Source organism: Anopheles coluzzii, chromosome 2, assembly GCF_943734685.1.
Source record: "Anopheles coluzzii chromosome 2, AcolN3, whole genome shotgun sequence".
NCBI lineage: Eukaryota > Metazoa > Arthropoda > Insecta > Diptera > Culicidae > Anopheles > Anopheles coluzzii.
This window is the reverse complement of record NC_064670.1, coordinates 29,647,576-29,669,152: the sequence shown is the minus strand read 5'-3', so window position 1 is coordinate 29,669,152 and position 21,577 is coordinate 29,647,576. Positions and strand designations below refer to the sequence as shown.

Here is a 21,577-nt window from a genome sequence, read left to right as displayed (position 1 = left end):
ACATAAGTATAATTTCTATTGTTTAATTTTGTGATTATTTGATTACCGACACATGTAGTGCCCTAGGCACGTGTTTAACCCATGTATGATACACGATTCGATTCGCTGTCAGGGCAATAATACCCAATCTATTTTTGTTACGGTAGCTCTTACAACAGCCACTATTTTAATTTCAACCTTGCAACAGACGCATCAATCACCCCTTTCTGTCGCCTAAACCATTCTTTTTGCTGGCCACAACTTGGAACCGCTCGATTGATTGTGGTAAGTATTTTATAGGCCACAATTGAGACCGGGTCAGGTTCAAGTGGCTCAGCTGGTGTTGATTAAATTTTTGGATTCGTTACTTCCATCACTGTCCATCCGGGGACTGGGCAACCGAATTGTGCGCAACATTCAGGAAGGTCAAGAACGACGAAAGTGAAACACGGCTCCATTGGGGTTTTGTTTGTTCGAGTCGTTGACAACAGAGCAAAAAATGATACCAGTGGCATTTTGGATCAATTCCAGCATTGCATTTTTGTTGTGTCGCAAATAAAATTCCACACGTGTTTTGTTTGGGAGAGTGTTTTACGTTTGCCATTGTGTTCCACTGTGTTTTTTTTTCATACCGAACAATAAAAAAGCATTTAAATGCCACCAGCTGACAACAGGACACACGAAGCTTGTCTTGATTGGACAGGGTTATGAACACTTCGTATTATCATGACGAACCTGTAGATGGCTACAAGACGTGTTTCAATTTTACTGAAGAAGAAAAAAAACAATACAATCTAAAAAAAAAGAAAAAAGGTGGCCAATGACTTTTTCTTACTTTACCTATAAACCACAAAGTGCAACACGCAAAGGGTGCCACAATAAGACATTCGTTTGTGATCAATTCTGCACGCACGTTTGCGTGTTTGTGATGAGCCGTGGTGATGGTTCAGTAGCCTCCTCTACTACAGTCATTATTTATTAACGATGATATCGAGCCTCACCGACGATGGCAAACGTAATGTATTTTTTGTTCCTCCCCAAAATGGGACATCTTCACCTTTTCCTTTCGGCCAGTGCCGTTAACATTCTGCTACCGAAACTGTGCTGGCCATATTTAGCGGGAGAAGCTATACAGTGACGCTGTGTATGACACCTCAACCCCTTCATTACATGATGGCCAGTAACCAAAATATAGGGCTCGAAAATGATAGAGAACATCGCTATCGCTAGCAGGAATGCCAACACTACATATTTGCATACCTTCTCTGCCCTAATGCACACCACTATTCTTGGGTGGTTTTGGAAAGCTATTTACTCATCACCCACGCCATCGTACCATTGCTGAGTGCCGGAATGTTAATGAGTGTATGGTTAGCGGGTCGGACTAATTGAAATTCTGTAGCTGAAAAGGAGCTGAGCATGTTGTGCCCAAATTTACGTCTTCTCTACACTAATCTAAAATGCCATTTCAATTAACTCAAATTAAGCAAAATTAGTGCTTTTAATGACTATCCCCAAATGCCTGGACTGCGATGTAAACCTTTTTTGTAATATAAATGGAACAGAATTATTTTTTTTGCATACGTATATGCATAATTCAATGTATAGAACAAGCGAAACATCAAATATCTTATACAAAAAAGTAGGATCACACATCATCAGGACAGATTCACACATTCATTTCCCGATGTAGTAGTTTTTTTTTTGTCAGCATTTCATATGTTTCTGACAGTTCTGTCACTCTTACTTCGCAGGGAGAATATTTGGCATAGCTTTTTGTCCACTATTGATTACGTAACACGGTTAGGATGGGCGACATTCGAACCTACAGCGCTTCCTTCCGGTTTCATTTCCGGGAATCTGCCGCAGACGTAACTGACATGGGGATGAGGCTCTCCTTTTGCTATTAAATATAGAAGCCGGCTGTCCCTAATGGACATCTAAACACGTATCCGGAATACATTATGAATAGTGGCCTTTTCGTTTTATCATTTGCAGATCAATACGGGACGGTATCCAATATGTAGGAGCGGGTATCACGTGTCTATGATTTTCGATTCACACATATCGAGACTCCGTTCGATGTCGCATTACAATAATCGAACAAATTGTGGCATACATTATTATTTCAAGACGCCAGCTACGAGTGTTTATTAAGATAATCAGATACAAAACGGATTAACATTGCCTTTGGTATCTTTTTGAATCATTTTTTTGAAAAGATATTGACAAAGTGGCTTAATATTTATAAACTTGAGTGTATATAAGTTTGTAGTAAAATTTTCAAGTATATGAAAAAACATATCAGCCTTTTGATGAATATGGCTTTTTAAAATAAAATTCAATTCAATACGTACAAATAATCAATCGATAGCTGCGTGTTAGTTAGATGTATTTGTCCAACAACACAATCTCCATTCACACGCTGATATCAAAAATAGTAATGGTCCCGTTCCACCGTTGGCAAACCTATTTTCATTCAAGACCCCTATTTTTGTTTTTTGTTTTTTTCCTCTCTCTCTCTCGTTCAAATCAAGAGCAATCCAACGCAATCCGGTTTGTTCGTGCTTGGTTCTTTTACACGTGACTTTGGGGTACCGCGGGGTGTTTCATTGGTGGGAACAGTAGTTTCAATGGCGCCCATCCATAAACGTAGGCACTGGTTTTGCTTTCATAATATGGGAAACGCTCTAAATATATAACAAGGCGAGTCGTCCGATCGTGTTAGGACAAACTGAAGGAATAGGACAAAGCGACATCAAGCGATACAATAAGTACACGTTCATCTTTAGCAGCCAGTAGCCATAGGAACAACGATCCTCTGCAACTGAGCAATAAATTATCTGGCTATTCCTGACAGCTTAAGCAAAGGGTATTGGGTAGAACATAACATCAGTCAAACAGGCATACCTCTCCAAGGGGCTGATGGGAGTTGAGGAGAGTACAATTTTACTTAATTTCTAGCTGTTTTCACTTTCATTCAAACAACACTGAATGTTTTCATCATAAAACGGTATCTTTTTGTCGGTGACAATCGCACCACAGTTATGCCAAATTTAAACACCAATCATTATCGTCTATAAAGGGGCTCGCCAGTTGGGGAGTTTGCGTACAGGACTGCTACGCCATATTTTCCGAGAGCACCCTGATGATCGTGTTAAATTTGGCACGTCAGCGCCATGGCAACCATCATCACGATCCGTTGCTACTGTAGTGTATTAGTGTTGATTATGATCACAACCGAAGCATGGTGTCTTCGGGACACAAGAGCTATACAATCAACCATTCTGGTTTCACCGCCCTACCCCAGGTCGCACCACCGGTCTCGCTCGCGTACACTGTTTTATGTTCGGTCAGTTCAGTATGTTTACTCTGCAGAATTTGCTTGATTCGGGTTAATTGATTGCAATGGTGCCATGTGGCTAACCGTTTGTAGTGAACAGTGGTGACAAAAGAAGCACATTGGTTTGTGTGTTATGTGTGTTCACACAGGCCCACGAGCGGTTAAGAAAACCTTCAATGATTAAAGGACCGGGTTCAACAACAATAAAAAGAATTACTTACACGTGCCTGTTGAAAACTCGAAAAAAAAACCAACAACAAAGCAACATCATCCGATATGATATCACCATCAAAATAGAAACTCTACCAAAGCGTGTTGCGACGAAGCTTGGTGAAAAAGAACAAAACCAGAACTATAAAAAAAAGAAATTTCAGCGCCGGACTAAAATCTGCACGCTCTCAACGAAAACGAAAAACAATTTTATTTGAACCTGATGCGCACAAATTGCTGTCTAAACTTTGAGACGAATTCCAATTGAGTGCGCGTGGTGTTTATGATCTTTTTTTTTGTACACGCGCAACCATCTGGTGGTGTGTTTTTGGGGGGTGGTGTTTTTTTTGCCAAAAATTCACCCCACATCATCGTGTCTCGTGATTTCTTTAACTAAAACAAACAACAATTTACTACTAAATTTAAATGACGTTTTCTTTCATTTTTCCCTTTACATTACTAATCGTAATAAAAGGACATATAGCCGACGAACTGATAATATGATGACACACAGCAAGACTAATTCAATTGCAATCGATTTACATTCACAATACATTTTCTGGCAGTGTATTGGACTAACAATATGTCTGATTGTATCAACAGAGTGCTAATTGTAATTATTCTTCTAGTTTAATGTGCTACATTAATTCCAATTATATTCCATTAAATTATTTAAATAATAATTTATTTAACAAGCTTAGTTTCATTTGAAACTGTTATGTGATAAAACATTTTCTTACACACAAAATTCAACGACACAGCAAGTGCCGAGTTAAACATGTTTTTCGTAAAAAAAAAACACACACACACAGGCAAAACGAATGTTGATTTGACATGGCATAATAAACGATAATCTACCAACGAATGGTAAAAAGACACAAACAAAAAACAATCTTTCTGCTTTTCCATAACGCAACGTTAACGCTATAGCTTAATGTAAAAATCAGACCCAGGAACAGAAGAAAGAAAAAAAAAAGATTCGCATCATATGATTCCCTCACGTATACGAACATACGTTAAAAGATGGGGGATGTTTTGAGCATGATTTTTCCTTCAGCCATATTTTCGTGAATATAGTATTTTTTTTAAACAAATTTCCACCAAAGAGAATGATTTATAACGACAACTGCATCGAAAGCGTTTCGCAGACTGCGATCTAAAAATGATCCCATCTACAGGTAAGAGAAAACGGTCGCATGTTACACCACACCACGTGTTCACGCGCACGCATTCGTTTTCGGACAAATCGGACTTAGTCAAGACTGAGTTTACGACAGTTTAATTGCCGCGTGTGTTGTACGAAACAACAATCATGACGAAAACAAGAAAAATATACATAGTAAATCAAATGAAGCGACTACCTACCTTTATCTGGGCTGCAAAGGAAAATGAGTTATAAATTACGATAATTATGTGACAGCTGAGTGTCCTTCGACAAGGTGCACAGCAAGAACTATTTCTATGTTGTTCAACCATACGCTCTGAAGATTTACCACGTATCGTCCTATGAAATGAAATGAGTTGTACATTTTCAACGCAAGATCGTAGACCACATAATAAAGACCACACTATATTAACTCTTTACGAGTCTCCAAAATATACAGGGTTTTCCAGGAGTTCTCATAGCTGTGGGACACTTTATAAACTCTTTCTTACATGAAATGAACTTATTCTAATGGGAATCGCACTCTATAGCACCCTTGTTGGACAAATCCAGTAAGCATTTACAAGGAGGCTGTCCAAAAAGGGTGCCATAGAGTCCAATTTCCAACACATGAAGTTCACTTCCAATAGGAAAGAGTCAGAGAAGTATCCCACAACTATGAGAACCCCTGGAAAACCCTGTAACAAAGCACACAGAAGATAAACGACGTATATTGTAAGGGATGCATTTTCAATGGGAGCGCTGGGACTGATAAATCACGGACAAGAATTATCAGCCACGGCGATCATTCTTGCTGAGCTAGCCAGCTTAGAACCGCCCTGCCGAGGTGTAGTACCGGTAGGGATTTGCAATAAATATAAACAGTGCAGCGCATGGCGAACACCATTTGCAGTGCAGTTCGCGCGCGCTCTGCTTGAACGCTTGAACTGTTGAGCTTTAATGTAAGACTTAGCAGCTAGTAACGTGCCACTGATAAGAAGGTAACGAGTTGATCAGACCCCGGCATTCGAATTGTACGAGACGAGAGAAATGAAACATAAAATGCTGCAGCAGTCCATGCTAACCTTCGCTGCATACGGGCCGCCCGTGCCGGGTGTTAGGGTCAGATTGCGAACAAAGAGCTATTTTACGAAAGGGCATCATCATCTTTGTTCCGTCTCGTTTTGAGCCATTCGAGCACATCCTGGCTGAGAATATCCGCAAACCCTGCTCTTGTTGTTGTTGTTATTGTTGACGTTTGCCCGAACACAAGCGGTACCTTTTAAATCCGAAGGCAACCGATCTCTTCGTTCCGTGTAAATTTCGGGTCAGATAACGGAACGGAGAAGAAAAAAAAATGTACAAAAAACCATCGCACAATCACTTTTCCCGAGCAGCGCACGGAGCGGGGACAAGTCAAATCAGTTCAGCGAAGTACCGCAAGCTTACTGGCAGAAATTATGCTCGCTCGGTTAAGAAGAGTGTGATTCTTTGTCTTCTGCCACCACCGTTGCCACCGCACCGAGATTGTACAACCGACATTTTGAAAGCACAATGGTGCCGCGCTTGTGCTTCCTTACAAAGAGCATATAGCTTGGGGTAGGGGAACAAAGGTAAAGAAAAATGGTTGGCGTAACGCATGGACAATGGCTGCTGTGGCTATAGTGAAGGTGGATTGAAATGCAACATTCGCTGCACTCCGCAGTGACACTGTGGCATCGGATGCCTGGCTTACCGATGATTGTCGGTGAATGCACAAACATAATTGAAATTTCGTTCGTTCGCCTATTCGAGGGAGGGGAGAGGCTAATATTGTTAGCATCGGGATGTCACAACGAACAAGATGTATAAGAAAGGCAGGGGGATTATGTGACAATGGGGATTTTTTTTTCATCAACCAGTAAGGGGAACAGTAAAGAAGCTGTTACAACGCTTCAATGATTTCAAATACTGCTTTACGATGGTAACACATGGATACGTATTGCTTATATCTGTAGCTAGCGGCTTACGGCGGTCATTGAAACTTCCAATTGACAATACGCGGTAAAAGAGCTCTAATGCACCAATTGTCGAAGCACACTTATTGCACGTTTTGTACTAAGAAATTTAAGTTATAAAATTGACAGATTATTTGACAGGATACTACGATGAATCTCATGATGATCTTACAATTATAATTTTAATTCCATGTATGTCTTGTTTGTCCAAATAGAAATTCACAACAAACCTTATTGTGTTTGAAACATGATTTGCGTTGCTTGTAGCTAAAAACGCATGAAAATATAATGTTTTGTTGAAGAGTGATAGCGAATAGGTCACGTGCTTCAATCTTCATTCGATGCAGCTATCGTAAAAAGAAAGTAAAACAATACCTACCTTAGGACGTAGTTCACGCACACAACACTGTGCGGTTTCTGCTTGTCATATATGACGGTGGCTTGGGTCACGACCCACGCATAGCCACCAGTTTTTGCCAGGAAACGGTAGCGGGATGTTTCGCTCTGCCCCTTGCTGATGACTGAAAATTAGGATAAAAAGACGGATGAATTAGATGATTTATGCTTTGTGATTGCTGTATTTATGCAGTTATTGTAAAATATTATCTTAGATGTACAAATTAAGCAAACATCGTTCTTGTTCCTCAAAATTACTATGAAGTATTCCCACCCGTTTGCACAACCCTAGTGTGATAGCGCAGTAAGCGAGAATCCCTTTGATTAACCGATGTTCGATCCAATCAAACACAAAAGACCGATGCAATCACAAGCACCATTTCCTTTGTGGTGCATCGCAAGCACAAGCCAAATCCAGAAAAAAGTAAGCGCAAACAATGGCTTCTGGGGAGGTGCTAAATACAAAGATGAAAACTTTTCATTCGTTTACCAATTTCCGTTTGTTCCCACTATATTCGTGATAGAACTTGAAACGCGGACCAAAACGATAGCAACGGGTCGGGAGGGATTTTTCTCATTTCCAAATGTATACACATCTCAACTACTCCTGCATTGGGTGGTACAAGTGGAGTTCTACACAAAAAAAAAAACCGAAATAAAAATGAAAATCAAAGAAAAACTTTTTCATTTAGTTAATTTGCCGCTGCTTTTCGTTGTTACCTACATGTTTTTCACCCGGTTTGGCCAACACAGCCAAAACGCAAGCGGACCTTTTCCGCTCAGTTTATGCTTTGGATTAGAACACTTCAGGATGCAGCAGCAGCAGCAGCAGCACAAAGTATTCCTTGCCTCGGTTCGCGTGCAATGTTCGACGGGTTGGAAGGTTTGGGTGATTTTAATTTAACGCCAGAAGCGATATAAAATGAATTCTCTCCCCGGTTCCGAGCTCTTTGTGTGGCTGCCGGTAACCGCAGCAGTAGAGATGTAATTAACACGGAATCAAAAACTTTGGGGTAAATAAAAAAAAGCAAAACCAACTTGAGTCTTAAAACCCTCAAGCCACATTACAATTGAATCGAATTATTTTGAGGCCATTGACATTTTGTTTTTCAAAACCGTATGGAATCATCTATTGGGATCTAGAAATGTGTTTGTATTTGTTTTTTTTTTTTTTTTGCTGTAGTACCCAACGTTACTGGCATTTGAACATAAAAATACATTATTATGGTAGCTACTTACTGAGCAAGCAAGTACATCTACATAAGCTTTATGTTACACAATGAGTGCCTTAAAAAAAGCATTGCTTAACTATTCCAAACCCCCTACAAAACGGTAAGCTTTTTCGTTGCGAATGCTAATGGACAGCAGCAGCAAACGAGTAATTTTCCGAATCGATTGAGCTTTTAAGAGCATTGCATAAATTCTCATCACCCGCCCCTTGGCAGCTCAGGAAAGCTAGGCGGGGGGCTGGCCAGAGCAGTTATTGTGGTAGAGGATAATAAAATCAAAGCTTCCGGAGCAGTGGCCGAAAGGGAGGACCGATTTTCGGACCGAAGGATTGAAACAAAACAAAGCTGTTTTCTTAAAGTAACTGGGCGGTTCGCATAAACAACGCTAGGGAGAATATTATTACGCCACGGGTAAACGTGGCCGGTGAACGTATCAGGACATTTACCTATGCCACAGCAACACTGCACCGCGAAACGTCCCACCCCGCCGCTGCACGTAGTACAATCTCGCCGGGGACAGATACGTACGGCAGCATACAAATTTGCACCGGAGGGAGAGGCGCCAGGTGCACCGAGCGATGCGAAGTAATGGTTGCCATTAATTGTGAATTTTATCGGTGCTCTATAAAAATCGATGCACACAATCGTAAGGTAGGTCGGTTTATGTAGGAGTGCATTAGTGCTTTGTTATGGTCGTGAACCACCAGGCACCTCCATCAGTTTCCTCGATTCCCTCTCTCAGTGTTTCTGCCATTTCCTGTAAGGACAGTGCGTTCAATGAAGTGCTTTGCTTTAAGCACTTACTACGGTTTTTTTTTAATTACATCCGTTTTATTTGCATTAACTTTTGATTCGCTGCGAAGCAGACGGCTGTGGGTTGTATAGACAGATGATGATTTTTGCTTCAGGCATGTACCCATGTTCCAACGAAGCTCGTAAACAACATCCACAGAACAAAGAGATTGTGCAACAAAATAAACGCAAGTCCAAACCCAATCCTTTGCTGCTCACTAAATCAGCTTAATAAGTCCATGAAAGATTTATTAGGGGTTTTGAAGCATAATTGAATTTTCAAAAAACTCCGTCCCCCCGCAGCCAGTTACAGTCTTGCATTCTTAATGCACCGTAGATGAACCTGCTTGATGGTCTTTTGTTTTTTGTTTTGTTTCGCTTCTTTCACAGCGAAAAGGTACCCACGATAGTGTGGTTTGAACATTAGCAACAGTGGACACATTACTCCCAAAGCATTAGGAAAATCCCGTATACGAACGCCCCAGCGTCGCTACTTTGTACGTCACCGCACGATTTTGTTTGGTACGGCTGGAAGGGGGTTTTTGTTTGCATTTTACAAATAATTTTATCCTACCGCAACATAAAGAATATGCCATCAACCATCTTCACGAAATTATCCACCTTAAATCCACTCGATCCTTGCCCCACCGGCAAAACAAACTTAGCTAGCAGCAGCGGGGACCAGGGACACACAACGCCAAGCGCATTATAATCATGTAAACATTGTTTCATTGCTGCTATCCCCACAGCAAAGCACATTGGCCATTCCATCACCGCTCTCCATTCCGCTGGTACGATTGCTGTTTTGCGCCACGCAGCGGCGAGACCTGGAGAAGGAGGAAAGACCAACTACGATGCCCTTCCCCCCCTAGCAGGGTGGATTTATGGAATGTCGTAAATTGTGAAGATTACTTTTATGGCATCGGGAGACAAACGAAACTATATACATTCCATCCCTGACCTCGCCCTGCCGAGGAGCGTTGCAATGAGAAACAAACAAAAAACGCGCGTTCGTCGCTTCTTTGTGTGCTTCTTCCAGCCGGTGCCGAAGCACATAACCAAACTCTTTGGGCGTTCTCCGTTGTTTTTCATGATTCGAAATTCAGGACACGGTTGGGGGGAATGGCGTGCACGCGAAATTGAAAGGCACAACGGAGGGATGTGCAGCAGAAGAGATCACGCTCGGCCAGCACTGCCATTTTCGAAGCGCTGGTAAAACAAAGTTTGTCCTGACCAATTGCCAAATTTTGTGTGTGTATTAGTTTGCCAACTGCCAACTCCCCAACCGCAAAAACCGTTGCCCAAACCTAGTAGCGCGCTGCTACCACTTGAGTGCAGTAAACCTTTCAATCTGATAAGTTTTCAAGTTGCGTGTAAATTTTCTTTTGAAAAACACACACACACACCTACATATATGCACAGAACCGACAAACACATACAGATATGCCACATTGCTCATTTTATTTCACTTTATTACTACCGTGAGGAAGAAAAGTGATGTTGTTTTTTACCTTTTTACAACACGAAGGCAATTTGTTATCCGAAAGCGAATGATAATTTCCCCGGAGAATGTTAGTTTGAGGTTGTGTGCTGCTTTTGAGCGGTGAGCTTTTTTTCCAATCTGCACTTTCTTTATTGCAATGTGCAAGAATTGCATACTATTTGCAAACTTTTTGTTTGCGGATAATAAATTTTAAACTTTCTTATACTGCACCGTTGCATAAACAAACAAGAAGTATTAAAAACTCAAAAAAAGACAAAAACAATGTTAATATTAAATGCAAACAAGTGCATACGACAAACAGCTATCATTGGCAGCAGAGCACCAGCGAAACTCCCCTCCATTCCCATAATTTATCACACAGTACAAACTAACCCTTTTGCAAGGTACCATAACGCTTAAGCCGCACTTGAACCTTTAATCCCTCGCTAATGATGCACTTGATTGTGCTTTTGCGAAGATATGCTGTGCAGTGGACGCGTTCTTCATCCATCACATTCTGGCTCGGACTTTTCGGGGAAGCTCGCTATAGCAATGGCGCAACGGCAACGGGAGAGGGGGGAAGGGGGTGAAAAACCACGAAATCTAGCACCCGCGTTTAGTAAATCCGCTCGAGCAGCTTTCACCAAACCTCACCATCCAGCAATAAAGCATGCTTCAAAAGTAGCAGCAGCACGATGATTGAAGTGTTTGTTGTCGCATCCCCTTGCAAGTCCTTGCAATTCCAAACGTCGGCGAGCGCTGTCGTCTTTTCGGTGTAATTTGTTAAAAGTGACGTCAAATTGCGGTATGGAATAATCGTTTCGCCATGCAGTTCTTGCTGCGCTTGACGAGCATTAAGCTTCGGTTCAAAAGCCTCGCCACAAACCAATAATAACGATTGGGTTGAAGGTAGCTTAGTATTAGAGCAGTGTAATCATCCTTTCCCTGGCAGGGGGGGACCGACGAACTACTTATCGTTCAGATATTATGAATGCTTCTCCGCAGGAAGAAAGGAGCAACATCTTTCCACACACAAAAAAACACACACACAGTAACCAAGTGGCTACATACATATTTCTGTAGTCCTCGATGTCACCAAACCTACCAAGGTGCCGTTGGTACCAGTCAACAAACAATATTGCCCATCCCACGGGCGCAGACAGCACATGCGGAGGACGCATCGAAAATTCAATTAAATTTATGAGACGATGATAAATTATTTTGCTTCACCGAGCGATTCATCAACTCGTGCTGTTGCTGTGTGATGATACTGTAACGAAAGTCCCAATAATTCCCCGGCTCAGTTCCAACCCTGGTTTTCCAGTTGGGTACAAGTCAGCAACATCAGTATGCACCACATCAGATGGGAGCATTCGAAAGAAGAAGAAACTAAAAAACAAAAAGCTTTGCTTCCAAACGGTGCTTCCATTTTGCAGAAAACTGGTACCACTCAGAGACAAAGGCAAGCTTCCTCACCGTAGAGCTCACATCTTATCAACAGTGCGATCATTTGCTGGAGGAAGGGCAAGGGAGATAAAAAGGTGAAGCAGCATCCCTGTGTGCATACATCAAACTGATGAAAAGGAACCGGAATGATGCACTGCCGTTAGCGAGCGCCCTCTCGCCGATCCTGACGTGAGGGGTTGCATTCGTAATAAATGCTCCGTGATTAAAATAATAAAATATTGAAACATGAGCCGGTTGGCGGTAGAGTGTAAAGAAAGGAGGGTCGATGGTGCCACTGTTTTCGCTTCGTGTGTAACTAAATTATTATTATCAATTTATTTATCCATGCTAACTTCTGCCCAAAAACCCACGACCCAGCGTTCCGCACACGGTTCATCGTCGGGTTCTACCATTTACATCGTTCGTTTTTCCGCTTCCGTTGATGGAGCATTTTATTTTATCTGCTAGCACCCATCCTCCCTCCCTCCCTTTCAACACTGCCTCCCCATCCAATATCATTGCCGAATCAGAAACAACCCGCGCGAACAAGCGAACGATATTATGCTAAGCAGCTCTTCCGAAATGCATCCGACAAGAACCAAACAACAGCAAAAAAAAACACCCCGAGTCGAACTGTATGTTGATGTAATAACGCTAAAAACATAAAAGCCAACCGCCAAACCTATCGCCGTACCTCTTCCCGTTTGCCTACCGTTCCGCACGTTTACGCTTCACTCACAGTCCTTTTGGCCTTCGGGACGGTGCCGGTGGACGGCAGCACGTTCGAGGGATTTTACGAACCGAATGGCAAACGAAGGACGTTAAATTTTAAAACTGAAATCTTGACACCGAGTCAACACCGAAGGATAAAGAAAACCGCATAAAGCGAATACCTGACAGCACAGACACACAGCACGGTTGCTCTACCGACGTAGATCATGTGCACGGTTGTGTGTTTGTGTTTGTGTATGTGTGAATCGTGTTATCTTTCTCTCTGTTATTTTTTCGGTGCAATGAATTTGTTACTGTCGGTGCAGCTGTTGATATTTCTGTGGATTTTACTTCATTCCCGCTCCGCAAACGCGGCGGATGCGCTTCTCATGTTTTTGCGATATTTCCCTCCCCACAGCATAGTCACAAAGTCTTCCACCGTACTATAATTTGGCACAGCCCGTGGGGTGCGGGGAGAAGTTTTCCCTTGAATCGTACCGAGCAGGGCACAACACGAACAGTTAGCTGCTTTTCCAAGCGAACGGGTTTTTTTTTTGCCGTAACAAGTTGAGTGAAAAATTTTAAACTAACGCCCAGGTTTCATCCCCTTCCACCCCTTTTGTACGGGTTTATAGAAAAAGGAAAGTGGGTGGAAATGAGAACTCCCAAGTTGATTAACTCAAATGTCATACACGGCGCGATGGTTTTGGTCGTGCACGGGGAAAATGCGGTAGCGACGAACACGACGTGTTTTGACGACACATTCGCTTCCACCAGCAGCGCACTGTTGCATCGGGAGTTGCTGTGCTGTCCCATTCCTCCTCCTCCAACCCCTTTTTTCGTCCTAGTATCCATTTCCGTTTCATTCACTTAATCCCGAAGAAATTAAATGCTCACTTGACGGTCGGTTGCACTGCTCGGGTGCATTTATGATTGCATTCTTTACGACCGCAGTCAACGGTACACCGCGGCAAGATGAAAATGTCAAGCGGTACCAGAGCCCGGCGGCCACTCGGATGGAACCCAAAGAACACGTTCTTGGAATAGTGTACATTCCCAAAAAGAGTTTCCTCTGATGGAGAAAAACAAAACAAAAAAAAACAGGTTTTCAAAGCGTCACTTTGCATGAACAAAGAAACAGGAAAATTCGGTTCCACGAAGGCGACCAACCAACGGCGAGAGCGAAGGAAGGAAGTGTATCCCCGTGGAGGTAAGCATCGGTCCAGGGAAATGATACTTTTTTACGACTTTTAAAACGGCACTGATGCAAATGATGGACGTACCGTTGAGTCCTGTGCAGATAAAAACAAAGCCCCAAGAAAGGACAAAGAATGATGACACTGGGCGTACTGGCTGCTACACGTCTCCAGAAATGTGTTTAAGAATTAAAAAAAAAAAAAGCTCGACGGCACAAACAAAAATGAACGAAAGTTTGAAGAAAATATTAATCGATGATGAAGTGAAATTCTAACTTCTGCTCGCTAATGTCATGGATACCCATACCAACAGCACTGCTGGTGCTGCTTACGATAAATGAAGAGTGCCGAGGAGCGTGTGACGCTTAGCAGCAGGACAATAAAAGCGACGGTCAACGAACGCATAAAAGAGGCACCACCGGGAGTAGCGCTTTCAATAAAACACATAAATATTACAATCTACAATCACAGGACCGCTGCTTTTCCGCCACTTCCTATTCCATCATTAGCCCGCACCGCTTATTACATGATCTATAAACACACCCACACCCTCCCACACACACACACACACTCAAACGGAACGGGCTAGCACGAGCACAGATAGCCCGGGAAGGACCCTCCAACACCCATGATATGAGTACAAGCAGCGTGACAAAGCAGCAGCAGCAGCAGCGGCAACAGCACAAATAAATGTGATTAAATTTTTATCGCCTTTTCGGGCGGAAAATCATGCAAACTGCATAAAGAAGCAGTAGTGTCAGCGCACTCTCACGTTTACAACCTCGCAGTGTCCCTGGGAGTGCGGACGACGACGTGCGGACAACAGTTAACGCTTGCCGTGGCTGAAGTGTCCTGCAGTCGAGGTCGAGGAAGCGGAGCAATACGAGCTGCAACGGATGCAGTTTGCGTTCAGCTTCTTATCACGTTTGAGCAAAAACCACGGTGTTGGTGTCTGCCGCTCCGCCGCCGACAACACCTGGCCAGAAGATGTTTGCCATCTGTTTTATTTTGAGCTGTTTTTATGATGCCGTTTCCGAAAGACCAAAGGCCACTGAATAGCGTTTTCCATTTTCACGTCCATTGCTATATGGCGAATTCAAGCGCCGCTGCATTGCGAACGATACGGCGAGCATGAAAACGGTACACTGTGACTGCTGGTCGTGGGGCTTGAGTACCTCAGCCACTTGGTTCTCACTTGGTTGATGTAATTTTGCCATAATTCAATATTATCGCTAAATTATATTAGCCTCGTTTGGTGACGCGCTCGCTTGCTTTCACTGCAAACAGGCGAGCAAACAAAAGCGGGTGTCGCTGTCGGGAGGGATGGGAATCTGGATCATCGGTGGACGTCCCGTAGTTTATTCGGTACAAAAATTAGCTCTTCCCGTTGCATCGAAGCGAAACGTTGTAGCCCAAAGTGCCAATACCGGATTAGCCGGGACTTATGTCGGGCTCGGGTCGCCGGATGTTTCGGCTCTCCTCCCCCCCATTGCACACTTATTCTTCGCGTTCATTCTTCAATAAGCAAAGCTGTCACGAAGCTGTTGCCCACTCTGGGGAGTAGTCATTTTTCACCTTGCCGTTTACGAAACGCGCGCTCACATCACTAGCATGGCGTGGAGCCCGAGGCCGAGAAAACTGATTGCAAAAAACGGAATGCGCGCTAGTTGGGGGGAAAGGAAGCGATGAAGAAAAATTTGACAATACAAATGAAGATGAATTGTGCCAGCTAATCGAAGCTGCACTCTGCCCTCCCCTGTGGGGATCAGGATGGGGCGCACCGATTGAAGAAATGAGAAGACATCCCACCGAAGACAACCGAGAGGTTAGGTTGGAGGCGAAACTAATGGGCCTGCAATTCTGGGTCATCGCTTTCGCTCACCATTTGTGGCAGGTTTAGCGAACGCATACTCTGGACATTGTTCTGTGCCATTCCATTTGATAATAATGAACCGTGTCAGCTGGATGGTATTAAGTAACACCATTAAAAGATGCATGAAGACACGGATGTAGCCTGCGCAGTTACCGTCACATTACCACCGAACGGAGAAGGATGACCGACTTGTAACAGCTATGAATTGATTGATTGGGGATAATTGACAGAGGAGAAACAAAGACAGCTGTCTAGGGGATATGGATCTTTGTGTTACCTTGGAGTGTCGTCAAACGAATATGCAATAAACGCTTTTTATGGATGACAAGCTGAAGGATAATACAAACGAATTGTTTCTCTCTAGCATTATTGTATTTTTTGGATGTAAAGAAATAATAGAAAGATCATAATGTTTGTCTGTTAATATAAAAAATGTTGATCAATATGATCTTCATTTATGGAAAGCTTTGTATGAGTCTCTTCTGCAGTAGTTGGATGTTCGTATTATTACCACACAAGAACACTACCCAATTTTACATTGCATTAAAATAACTTCATTCCCTACGTAACGCTGCTTCTTCCTCAGCCGTAACAGCCAGTGTTGGAAATACATTGACACACGGACACAAACGAAATTCAAGCTCCAAGAAGGTAGTTGCAATTCTGCAAGCGCACTGTCACTTGCTCCACCACCACGCGTACTCCGTTTATGACTGCCAATTTAGTTACCATTTCGTGCCAGATCGTTTAGCTCCCGTTTCATCTTAAACGACCGAAAACTAATGCCAGCATCAGCAGCTTCAGATCGAACCGAAAGGAGCGAACGAAAAACATTGCCCGAGACGAAAACGGTGCACCACTTCAGTCGATGCATTACAGAACTCCAAGAATGCACTCGAAACGATGCAAAGGAACAGAAACCGCGGCATCCACGTCGCGTATGGTATTGCTGCTCAGAAAAGGAAGATAGAGTGGTTCTTTTCTCGCGTTTTCTTTTTGCACAGAATCGTCCTCGAACACAAGTCGAAGAAAATAAAATGTTTAAAAATCGGAACGATTGAAACGAACGGGTAGTCTCACCTCCTCCTGGGAGCACCAACCCCCCCCCCCCCCCACACCACGACGGGGGGACGAGTAATGGACCGAAGCGCGAAGCTTCATTGGAGTAAATTAACATTTCGATTCAATTGATTTAATTTTGCTCTCGACACGCGCGCACGATCTTGCGCTCAACTTCTGCTGCTCAACGGGGCTGCCGTTGAGCGACTGTTGGCTCTTTGGCTTTTCGGTTGTTTTTTTTTTGTTTTGCTATATGCTTTTGCTTTTAATTCGTCTTGACTTTTGTGCAGGCACCCCGTGTTGTCGTAACTTACATTGCATTGTGCACTGAACCAAGAACGGTTTCGATTCTTGCTCAGATTCTTTGCTGCCAAACTTTGTAGCGCATATCTCCAACCAACACCACCGGAATTTGTAGATATCATTTCAAACTTCCAAATATAACTGCAGAGATGGTGAGGAATTTTGCAAACTAAACCAATATCTGTTTTACAAATTATTTTGCCATCTAAAAGTCTTCTCAGTCATGACTATTAAAAACATTAAAATAAACCAAAGGTTTGTTCACCTTTCGTAGGTTTGATGTTTTTTTTTTCAACACTTCATTAGTGTATTCTCTCGCATCATCTTCATCTCGTCACCGTATCAGCTGGTGGTAATAGGCGTTATTTATATTTTAACAAACCAGAAAGTGTCACATAACAGGCAAACCGTCATACAATATGAAAAATTTGCCACCGTCGTCGCACGCTTGCTGTGCATTTGCCTGTTTTGCATACATTTCTTTGGCCGTCTAAAAATATGTACCCCAATCATGACCATCTTGCGCCGTGCGCTACTTCGTTTCCCTGTACACCATCTCCCCGCCATCCCCTTGGCAGTAGTGGTGTGGTGTGGTGTGGTTATGTGAATATAAACAAATCATGCCTGCATGCCTGCAAAGCTCTGAACAGTACAAATGATACAATCTTACCGAAAGCCAAGGCCATTTGCCGAAGTTAAAGCTACGCTCCGCGCTCCACACAGCACCACCTCTCAAATACATTCCGTCATCACGTGCTCACACGGGGCTTCAAATCTCTCACGTTGTTTTGTTGCTGGGAGGGGCCTGACGCTGTAGTGCAGGTTCAACATCCATTCCTGCCCGATCCTTTACCACCGTTTACGTAAGGCCATGGTTTTGTTTTTGGGTTGATTTTCTTCTAATGCATTTAACTTTGAGCTGTCCTGCTGCTGCTTTCACCGATCTAGATGATACGCTGGGGCAGATGCTCGAAAAATTACCTCCAATAGAGCAACGTCCTACGCCGGGGTGTAGAGCTTGCCGCAATCCAGCTCACGGCCATCGCTGCGGTGCCTCAGCCGAACCGCATTGGGGTAGTCCTGGTTGCCACAGTTTCACTGCTCAGAACACCGTACCGCCCAAGCAGTCGACAGCTCGGGGGGCTGCGCGCAGTGAAGGACGGACAACGGTGCACGGCATGATGGTTCGATTGCGCTTTTATAAACAAACTATTTCCCACGACCAACACACCGAAATGAAATGCAGAAAATGATATTTTTTCGGTCCCCACCGAACCAATGGAGGTGGTTTGGTGGTAGTGTAGAATGAATTACCTCAACTATTTTCCTTTCCACCCTAGGTCCTAGGGGGTAGCAAAAATTGGATGGTTTTCGTCGCCACAAAAACAGTTGACACAGTGGATGGTGTGCCTGTGACACAATACACATGAAGATGGCTTTTTACAAAGCAGGTGTGGGGAAACCTGTTCTCGGTATCATTTGCTATCCCCCATGTTTAGTGCAGGTGACTGCCACTATTATGTTGCGGGTGCATAGTTCATTCAAGGTGCATTGTCGAGATGTTGGTGAAAATATACATGAAAAACGAATTTTCATTTTTTGCTACAGCAGGTGTTGGGAACGTTCAAAATAAGCTTCAGCAGGGCGAGGGTGAAGCTTTTATCACTGTAACGCCACGAAGCTGCAGATGCAGAAGCATAATTTCCGCCCACGTATGAACATGTAGCATTCGACGGAGAATGTTTTCAGTCACGTGTAGAGTACGTGTCGGAGATCGTTTCCCTAAATAAATTTCGTCCAATGATTGTTTTACACGCTACTCACGACATTTTTGTTGCAGTAACTAATATAAATCCTACAAGTATATTGACATGTCCAATAAACGGTTCAAAAGCAAATGGGTAAAAGCGTCAATTTTGAAATAATTTTACACGTTTACATCATTTTGCTAATATTTTGATGTTATTTAAATTTAAATCGAATATTGCAGTTACCCTACATGTTCACTTACACATTCATTTCGAAACGTTATTTGCATTACCCAAAGGTTTTATCACAATCATGGTTATACAAATCAACCACAGCTATGTTTGCCTTTTCAAGAGCACAGTACAATAGGCAAGTTGCTGGCACACAAAAAGTCCTTTCTAGCGCAGATGTGAAAATTCAACAGTCAAAAACTTGCGCTCCATCCTGCACTCCATGACGCAACTATCAATCTAAGCTAACAGAAAGTACATTGAAGGGATGTGTAAAAAAAAGGGAAAAGTAAAGTGTAATGAAATGGTAGGGAAAATAGCCCAAAGGAAACATGTCCATGCACGTAGATTCCGGCGTCAACGCTGCAGTCGAAGAGCAGCGTCGACCGACACCCATGCTACAGAAAACCAGTGGTTGAAAAGCACAATGGAAAAAAAAGAAGCACAACCAACTCCGAACAAATGTAAACGTTGCACTGAAAAAGAAAAACACCACTCACAAATGTAAACAAATAAAGCGTCCGAAAACCTGCACCGGCACCGACAGCATACTTCTTATTGATGCCCGCCCCAAGACGAAATGGTAAATATATGCGAGATGGTACCGTTTGACACGACAAACCGCCAACTATGGCCAAACTTTGCGTACCTCCCGTCTCCGCACCCGTTATTCGTTATTAACAGTACTGCAAAGGGCGAAGGAAAGCTTGTACGTAGCTGCAAGCTACCTCCTCTTTGGGTGGAGAAAATGCAACCGAGCAAACAAGAAAAAAAAACCATTGAAGCAACGCCTGGCAACCAAGGGATCACTTGTTCGTCCTTGAGAACGATAGAATCATCGCATGCCGCTGCTGCGGTGCATTACCTTTGAGGAATCGAAGTTCCTTAACACGAACACGACACATCCATTTTATCGCCCCTCTTGTAAGAGAGTGTTTTGAGGAAGGAACGTTGTTCCTTTTTCCCATTCCGTGTGTCACCTTGGATGATGAAAGAGATGATTATGGTCAGGGAAATAGTGTTGCCGTCGGTTTCAGCGCAATGAAATTATGTTTATTTTACATACACCGAGCACGGGATGTATTGCAGTCGAACTGTACCGCACGTAAGCGTACGGTTTAACTTCGTCTTTGGTGTAATGGCATTTGCTGGGTTACAATGACTTATTGGTCTGTGCAGCTCGAACGGAAAGAATAATGAAACCTGCATGGTAGAGATTCTCAGAAATATCAAAGACCAATCGAAATAGTTATTTGTCACGTATCCGACTAGCATGCAAACTTTAGGGGCTTAAAATTCCTTCCAACTGCTAACCAATTTCAGGTAGAGTAGCAGAACACAAACAATTGATTAACTTTGCTAGCAGCTTATAGCTAGCTATAACCTTTGCAATTTTGGAGCTGATTTTTTCGAAAGCTTTTTTGGGACACCCAACTCGTTTTATACATGCCGTTCAATGCTAATATAACTTGCTTTTACATCCAACATAAAGCCAATGGTTCGATGTTGAACGGCGAAAATCTCGCCCTTAGCACGATGCCAAGGGTCAACATAAAAGTGTCCAACATTGGTTTGTTTTATTTTCGCAGCTGATGTTACTACGTGGTCCGGAGGTGGACCGAACTCCGTGCAATACTTTCCCCCGAGGTAAGCCGTCATTTTGCTAAATGATGGGTAACTTTTTCTCGTCGAAAACAACACGAACTTCACTCGACTTCTAGTAGCATCGATTCGACTCCTTCGGTGAATGGTGCAAAGTTTGTGGCGGAGAAAAGAAAAGTAAGTGAGAAAGAGAGAGAAGGCAGCTGATTACGTATCTTTGTAACCAAACAGCACTGACCTTCGATATCTCAGCTGAAATGTAAATTGTCGTATGGCTTTAAAAGGAAAAAAAATGATGCCTAAAGAAACGATTAATTATATGCTGGATCCAACACCGAAAGTACCAGACGTTTAGAACCAGAACAACGCAAGGAATGTCCAAGAAATGGTGTTAGCAATATGCTGTTTCCTTTCCATTCGCGCACACCTACAAAAGTGCTAAACGTGCTACGGTGTTAATATGCGGCGGTACTGCACGCTCAAAATTGAGTTAAGGCTGCAAATGTCATTGACCTGCACATGTGGTCCATGGCGGCCCCAGCTCCCCTCAGTGGACTTCAGTCACGCGACTTCTTTCGCTCAGCCCGGACGGTGGGGACACTCCGTCAACTCGAACGCTCACGAATCGTAATGCAACCACATACGCCACCCCTACCACGAGTGCAGCGACGCTGTTGCAGTACGGCTCGTTCAATGGAGGATGCAGTGGTGCAGCAAATTGCGCGGATATGCATCAACACCACCACAAAAAAGGCACTTGAAAGTGTGCGTGCTAATGTTGCGGCGCGCCAATGGCCAATGGTCGCTAGCGTACGCAGCAAAAGCACGTTACGTT

The 21,577-nt window shown here is 43.2% G+C and overlaps 1 protein-coding gene across 2 annotated transcripts in view; it reads right to left on the bottom strand.

Moving 5' to 3' along the window:
• The window catches only part of LOC120948632 (protein similar), a 113,918-nt gene that overhangs the window by 71,696 nt on the left and 20,645 nt on the right, over nt 1-21,577 (bottom strand). For both annotated transcript variants that reach the window (XM_040365202.2, XM_040365201.2), the window contains exon 6: nt 7,053-7,194. In XM_040365202.2, coding sequence (XP_040221136.2) covers nt 7,053-7,194 — 142 coding nt within the window. The remainder of the gene's footprint in view (nt 1-7,052; nt 7,195-21,577) is intronic.